The sequence below is a fragment of the Opisthorchis viverrini genome (genome assembly GCF_000715545.1).
Source record: "Opisthorchis viverrini unplaced genomic scaffold opera_v5_170, whole genome shotgun sequence".
Taxonomy (NCBI): domain Eukaryota; kingdom Metazoa; phylum Platyhelminthes; class Trematoda; order Opisthorchiida; family Opisthorchiidae; genus Opisthorchis; species Opisthorchis viverrini.
The window spans coordinates 456,598-464,468 of NW_008751826.1; the positions used below are offsets into that span (position 1 = coordinate 456,598).

At 44.8% G+C, this 7,871-nt stretch overlaps 1 protein-coding gene across 1 annotated transcript in view; it reads left to right on the forward strand.

Annotated features, from left to right (window-relative positions):
* The window catches only part of T265_07405 (hypothetical protein), a gene marked incomplete at both ends in the record, with an annotated part of 28,177 nt that overhangs the window by 7,002 nt on the left and 13,304 nt on the right, over nt 1-7,871 (forward strand). The window contains 2 exons of the mRNA XM_009172915.1: nt 1,947-2,159; nt 5,247-7,379. Coding sequence (XP_009171179.1) covers nt 1,947-2,159; nt 5,247-7,379 — 2,346 coding nt within the window. The remainder of the gene's footprint in view (nt 1-1,946; nt 2,160-5,246; nt 7,380-7,871) is intronic.

Consider the following 7,871-nt stretch of genomic DNA (forward strand, 5'->3'; position numbering starts at 1 on the left):
TGTGCGCAGTGGAAAAATCTAATTTTAAATGGGAGGCTGGCTGATGGAACTCTTGACGGTACTGAAGGATGTGACGGTGCAATCGTTTTAAACTGGGTGACATACTGCCTGGAATCAAGGAAGTTTGAATCAGAAATCTCTTAAGCGAGTAAGCGAAAATCAAAAAGAGCAAGTTGTATTATGAACTGGAAAGGTATCGAGCTTACTGGGATCTGGGTTCCTTGTCGGTCGAATCGACCGAGAGCTAAATTGTTCGGGGTTAGCCTCTCAGATAGAGATGAACTCAGTACCTATGGGAAATCATTCAGAGAATGGGATGCTCTATCCCATTTTTTCCAAAATTTATTTAGGGAATACAAATTCATTTAAGTTAGCCACATTCGAGTTCGTCCAATTTCACCCCAAACAACTCAAACAGTGATCAGTACTCAAAAGGTGACTTAGTTCACCGTGCTGGACACTGAAGAGTGTTCCACCTGCCCCAATCACAATAGCTGAGCACTTTGCTAACCGGATTAATTATGATGGGACTAATCTATGAGAAGAGTAAAACTGTATTTTAGATGCAGACTTGTACCGAACTAAGTGCATCCACTCAAAGATGTAGCTATGAAAGTTTGCTGCACTCCAAGCAGTGGACAGCTTCCAGTTCCAGGGATGCGTTGTTCACACCGCGAGTCATTGCCTCACCAGGTAAAAATATTGTAATATGCGGACATACTGCAGTTGGTATGAGATCTGACTGATCGTAATCGGATGTTGCATGCTTGTTCCGGGGTCGTCCTATGTATGGACAGAAAGTGAAGACAAATTAAGTAGGCCAAAAGTTGTGCCAATTTGACAGACACTGCCAGTATCAGAGTACAACCCGGGATCGAGCTGTTTAGCTTCCTGTATGAGGCAGAAGACTATGCCTAAGAAACCAGGCGAGTGTTTTGCAGGTTTCGCCCGAAATGTATGGCTGAAGAGGTGCTGTGTCGCTGAACTAAGCGTCGGAAGGATAAATTACACCCTTAAGTTGCCCAAGCCAAAATAGCGGAGAAAATGTGCGCGCACAGCTTGGCGTTGCTTTCACTCTTGATTACGATGGTGAAAATGCCGCTGCTGTTGATGATGAAGGTGTGACTGATAATGAATGATTTTATGATATGATGCTTCATGCAGCAGGCATTAGGGTTCCCGGTGAAATCAAAATCAGAGCTAGCGAATCAACATAGGTGTAATTGTAGGCGGTAAAACCTTGAATTTTGTATTCCACTACGCATCGATCTCCTGTTAATAGGTCTAGTCCAACATAGGATTAATCGCCAAGATAAACTGGTGGATGATCGAGAGTGCGCTTTGAGGGATCATCGCATCGAACCAGCCATTCCTGGGAAGGAAGGACTTGTTGTTTTGATGAGCAAGCAGATACCCGTTGTCTCACAAAACGCCTCATCGTTCCTACACCACCAATGCATAGGTCAGCGGGGAGCCACTCGCAGACGGCCTAGTTATGCGATTTCTTCTAATTCAACGACCTTCAAGGTAATACCGGAACTTGAGTGACGGAATTCCAACATATTGAAGTCAGCTCGATTACCTCAACATTAAAACCGAAACATTAAATCAGGATGAAACAGCCCAACTAACAAGGACTATATACCCAATATTTTCAGGCCCTTGTCGTGCTGTGCAACCAATTCTTTGTCTCGCGAAATGTAAGCCTCCAAACCCTGACTAGATTTTTTCCAGATTTCAGGACTGCCCATTCTGGGGATAAAAGCCTTACAGTCAGTAGGCTATTTCTTCCCAGCTTGGAGCAGCGGGTAATCTAGTGGATCGCTCAGAGGGTTCATCTCTATCAAACGGACGAGAACCCCATCATCAGAATGTTATGTCCTGATCGTAGTTCGTTCAGTTTTGTTGCCATGAACATTTTAAATCCACCATATTCGTTATTAAAGCGTTACCAGGCAGTCGGATTGTTGAAGAGGAGGTGGAAAAAGAGGACAGGGATGCCATGGTTGACGAAGCGATCCCAGGTGTATCCCCAACTGTCGGTGAGGAAATTCAGGTAGACGTTGGACAAACAGACGAACCGGACAAAGGGAGTGACCGCGTAGAACCTGAAGACGATGATGTGCATGGACGAAAGCAAAGTCAGGAAGAGAAACTCAGTAAGTTAACGATTTAGTTCGGTAAGATGTGCCCGTGTTGCAAGTTAGCTAACTGAGTGGTTGGAAGAGTGCTGTAAAATTGTTCACTATGGCTTCAACTAGGTGGGCTCTACAAGGTGCGCTTTCCAGGCGACAAGGCTAAACAATTTATCCGCAGAGCCTGGCCTCTGATCGGCAAGTTTCCCGTCAAGAGTTAAGGAGCAGTCACCGTTGCAGCTATGGATAGGTGGGTTTGACTGTTCTGTATCATTCCTCATGCTCGTCGGGTTGCACAAATCCGATCACAACGCAGCAAAATCTAGACTGGACCAGTAACGAATCAGAGAATCGTCAACCTTTTGCTCGAATGTTGACAAGACATTCAAAAATTAAAGATCAAGCTCAGTGAATCCACCAGAGCGAACGGTATTCTGGAACACTGCTCAAACGATAAAAAAGTATTGTCCATTAGCTTCGACAATACTCAATTTTAGAGTTCACACTTCACAAGTAGTCTATGTGCCGGATATCCCACCTAAGACAGGCTGTCTTGAATGAAAACAAACGGAAAACCAGTTCTATATTTTTTAGTTTGTTATTCAAACTGAGCTCTGGCAGAACCGTCCGTACTTTGAGAGTTTTTTTATCCTACAGAGTGAGATGAGATGTCGCACAGAATTTTGGGACTAGCTGTGTTTTTCTTGAAATTTCTGTTACGAATGAATACAACGGGGTGCACTTCTATCGATCAGTGAACCGTAGTTTCGGAGACTAAACTCGCTTGAATGGACTGACGAAATTTCGAAGATGAGTCACCAATGCTAGTCTCTTACTGGGGGGTTTCCAGAAACGTATCCTGCCGATATTATTCAAAAAGCATCTAAGAATAACCTTGCGATGATCTCAGTGAGCGTACGGATAACATTTTGACATGGGTTTCTCCATTCCGGTCTCACAATACTCGTCCACTCAGATACCCAACCACAGACTTTTGAAGTCTTATCCAACCAACACGCTGATGTGTCTCACGGATTCCAAAAAGATTGATAATCACCATCAGGAGGCGGCACACAACTTTAAAGGTTATGTGCCCGACCTACTGGTGCCAGGGTGTGCTAAGAGGAGATATTCTACCCCTAATTCAACTATCGGTGGTCGGTACTCACACCGTATCATTTGACAAACCGGTTAAAAGCCTGGTGACCAGGCTGAATGTCTGTTCTCGCGTTGGTCGACCTGTGCGCACCAATGAAGGTGAGGGGTGGGACGTGGGATACATTCAAAACTCAGACTAGCGCCCACAGGCACCACCTATGAAGGAATAGTCTAACTTTGCTCCAAGAAAAATGCCCTTTTCCAGCCCACGTGCTACTCAGCTTATGTTTATCCATCTCATACCAGTTCAATACCTTCCCCTATTTCCCGGACTTGTACATTTTGAGTAGGTGGGTTGGGATCTATGTATGTTTCCATGAAACTCGCCCACAAACACCTTGAACGCAACATCCGGTGCTCGTTGAAAAATGGAAGCTGTCGTCGGAAAGGCGATAAAACACTACTAGATCTTTCGAATCCAGAGGGCTACATCCACTGTTTAGTTGCCATCCATATCAATATTCACATCTTGGCACACTGGTGAATGCGACTTTTAGAATGATAGTGTCACAATGTGTCCATCGGCGAAGTAAGTCACGTTGTTCCACAAACTATACATCTACGATGGCAAGTAAAATCGAGCCCCAATTGGTCACGTTTTAGATGGCGACCTTGTGAATACCGCATGGGCACCAATAGAACTCGATTGATAATTACGTTTCTATGGGGTTGTTTTAGTAGTCTACTGGGATTTGTATGTCCTTGGACGCCATGCTAAACTTATTTATAGCTTAGGTCACAATTCAGTCCGATTACAAAGTTTCCAGTACATTTCCAATACATTGTTGCTAGTGCATAACCACCATAATGTCCCCGTCGAATTTGGCGAGTTCCAAATATTGTTTTCCTTCTCTGAAGAATCGAAAGCGACCTATTCGCATGGAGGATCCATTGAAAAGTGCGATTTGATCACACTGATCAGCCGATCGTGGACAAACGATTAGGCGTTTCAGCTACAATCCACGTGATCTCGGGTTCTAAACTCTCAGGAGATTTGCAGTAAAGATGACAGCTATGCAGTGCTTTTCGGCTTCTCAGTGTAGATGAGCATCAATTGCACGATGGAACCTCAGCTAAAAATTCCCCAATCTGATCAAACTACTGAGGACCATTGAAAAACTGGAAGTCATTGTGAGACTGATCTCTACTACACGCTATTCTCCGTGCACAACTTACAGTCTGTAGTTGCACTATCCAAAGCATTTGCTAGTTGCGCCCACCTCACCTCGTTTTTCAGGAAAAAATTTCGGTTTTCATCGTAACTTGTCAGATACGTTCAACACTCAGTGACAAGTCACACAACGATTGTGTGCCGGTTACCTCACTGCTAGGTCCCATAAGCTTAAGGGCTGGGGGAACAGCGTGAACCGAATATGTAAGGTGATCCAATCAAAGTCAAACGAAATCGAATAAGTTTACTAACCCTTGTCACGCTGTATTCTGAAGGATCCTCACTGCGAGTAAGCCCGAATAGAGTGGCAGCCTAAGGTTGGAGCAACTGGTGCGTCAGTCGGGCCCAGATAACCAGCGAGAATTGGTTGCCTTTCGACAGACTGTGGTCACGGACTGCTAATGGCAGCTAGCTGTTCTTAGTGTAGATGTTCACCCCAGGTGTGACGGTACAGGCTGTGTCGAGAAGTCGGGCTGTTACAAGTCATGGTTCGGAAATCGAGTTCCACTTCTTCTTCGCGATTGTCTGGTGTGCGATTTTGATTTGCGTCTATCATAAACCGGATCCTACGTGCATTTAGTATTTTTTCCTCTGGCAAGTTTTCAGTACTTGATGACTATGTGACGACTTCTCGTGTGCATATTAGGCGGCAGTGTTGCTTGGGTACTTTTTATTTGAAAAAATTTTCCTCCTGAACATGTCAGTTTAAAATGCAAATACAAAGGACACACATAATGCTTAATTTTTTTTATCTTTTCCCAAAATTCGCCCAAACACTCTAGCTGAGGATTCAACATTCCTATATAAAGAAGAGGCAAAGAGGCTTTCAGGTCACATTGTGGGCAAAATGTTGAATATGCAACTAACTCCTTCGGCTGAGAACGAGCTAGCAGAAGAACCTGGGCTGTCAGAATCATCGACTGTGCCACCTTACCTCGTAGACCAGGTGGGAACTACTTCCTTTGAAAGCCCGAGTGAACAAGAGATTAATCCACAAAAGCCATTTATTCATCAGCCTGAGCCGGACAAGAATCAGGAATTTAACTCGCAGCCTCAGACTCGTGACGTTGAAGTGGACACTGAATTTATTGGCACTTCCGTTGCAAAAGACCAGCTCGAAGGTCATGAGGACTCTGAATGGTCTCATAGTTTACATCATTATCGACACAGGAGACGTCACCATTACAGAGGTCTCAGCGGTGAGAAAGCACTTCGACAAACCGACCTTGAACTCCCATATGGCACAAATAAACGACATTATAGCACTAGTCGGCTGAAAAGTGGAACAGTTAAGCCACACTCGGGAAAACAACGCCCAGCACGCCCAATCACTGCAACCGGTGTGCAGGAGGGAGTTCTTTCTATATGTGAGATGTGCGGAACACCTCGAGCACCAAGTGAGTTGGATTATCCTGAAAAGGTGAGTTTAGAAAAACCCGGTGTCGAAGATCAGTCAGACGAAACAAGTTCGACAACACGGACGCTGAGTGAAACGTCAGAATTGCAAAAGGTGACTATGACTCTGCTAAACACTTTGACCACTACAGCAGAATTGCTTCGAAACCAATACAAGAGACAGAGAGTAGCAATGAAGCGACATAAGGCAAGGAATCAGCGCTCTAATTCCAGAGAGCCAAGATCGGATTTAGCCCAGTCGGAATCAAAACTGACTCAAGACAAGGAGATGGGTTACGTGAAAAATACTAGTTGTGCAGAACCGTACTCACCATCAGGTCGGCTGTTTAATAGCATATCTTGTATTACGAAACAACAGTTACACGGGTGCTTAAGAAACACTGGTCAAAAGATGGGCAACACCAGGGTATGCAGCAACGATAATGAAGAAAATCATGCGGTTGTGAGAGGATGGACGAACACGGAATGCTCCACAGTGAGATGCGGAAATCCAACACTCCACCCAAACCGCAGGCGAGCGAGCTCGAATGCGTTGGATGTACAAGGGAATGAATATCACCAAGACTTCTCCACAGCTGTTGACTGGCGCAGACGACAAACGGAGGCAAAACTCCAATTTTACGGTGAATTGTCAAGCCCCATTGCAGAAAATTACGTTCCACGGACAATGAGGTATGACTCTGCGACTCATCCTAAGCTTCATTCTACCTGTCCAGCAAAGCCATGGTATCCTAACCATGCAGATCAGTATGAGGTCAGCAAGTCTATAGCACGGACAGGAGCAAGATCCAGACCGACTATGGCACCAAATTTCAGCACAGAAGGATTCTGTCAAAAGAGTGCTGAGTTCAATGCTAGACCGAAGCCAACAATATTACCTCCAGACGAAACCTGCAAATACCGTCCCATTTCATTAACTTCTACCTTAGACATCCCCTTTCCAGCAGAAACAAACCGCTCGAAGATTTCGATATCGAGCAACTCCAAAGTCAACTCCATGCCCACAACTGATCAGGCCCCAATAAATTATCGGTGCGGATTTCATACGACGGTGGAAAAGTCCAGTGACGAAAATCACCGTGGGAATGTAACAGAAAGCCATGTTTTTCGTGGTTGTTTGGCTTCTCCGAGCTCATGCAGCAAAACTGTGCCACCAACTCTAATCGACTACGGGTTCGAACGTAGTTCCCCAAGAAGTGTCCATCAAAGTGAACAATTAAGGACAAATCAAAGCACTTCAGTGGTTGATGAAACCGAGTCAATAAGCTTTTCGTCTCCACATGTTCTAAGCATCAATGAGACGATCCCGATGGCACAGGGGCGAATGAGAGATAGGCACGAGGACTCAGACGCAGCGATACCTGGTGACCTATGCGATTCTGAGTCCAGTTCAGGACTATCTACCGTTGGTATAGGAATGCAGGGACAAAAGTCAAGTGCAGTTTTCAATGCGGAGCTATCGAACCTCATCCAAAGAACTGTCTCCCAATCAGGAAACGGTAAGTTAAGAGGGTCAACATGTGTAGCAGAATGACAGAGGTCATTTTGGTGTAACCATATTGGTGCACGCAGAATCACGGAACCTCAAGGGATAGTGGAATAGACGACATATTCCACAAGTAGATAAGTAACATGGGTAAGTTACAGGAATATAATCAGCGAACTTTGATGATTTACGGATACATCAACCCAACAGAAAGACAAACTGAAAAAGGCCTGAGAGCACAAATGGTTGTAGTGGTAACGAAAACTTGGAATTCTTTTTCATGAACCAATCACAAGTGGAAATAGAGCCTTCACTCCGTAAACAGTACGCAAATTCTGGTGGATGAGAGACGTATCCGAATTCCACCTACTGTCCGCTCTTGTCACTAGGTCACTTCTTGATATTCTACTGCCAGCTAGAGTGACAAGCTCTAGGACAGCATTTTACCTAGAAAAGGTTTGTACGGTCGAAACAAGGCGGAAATATTACGATGCGTATGTTGATA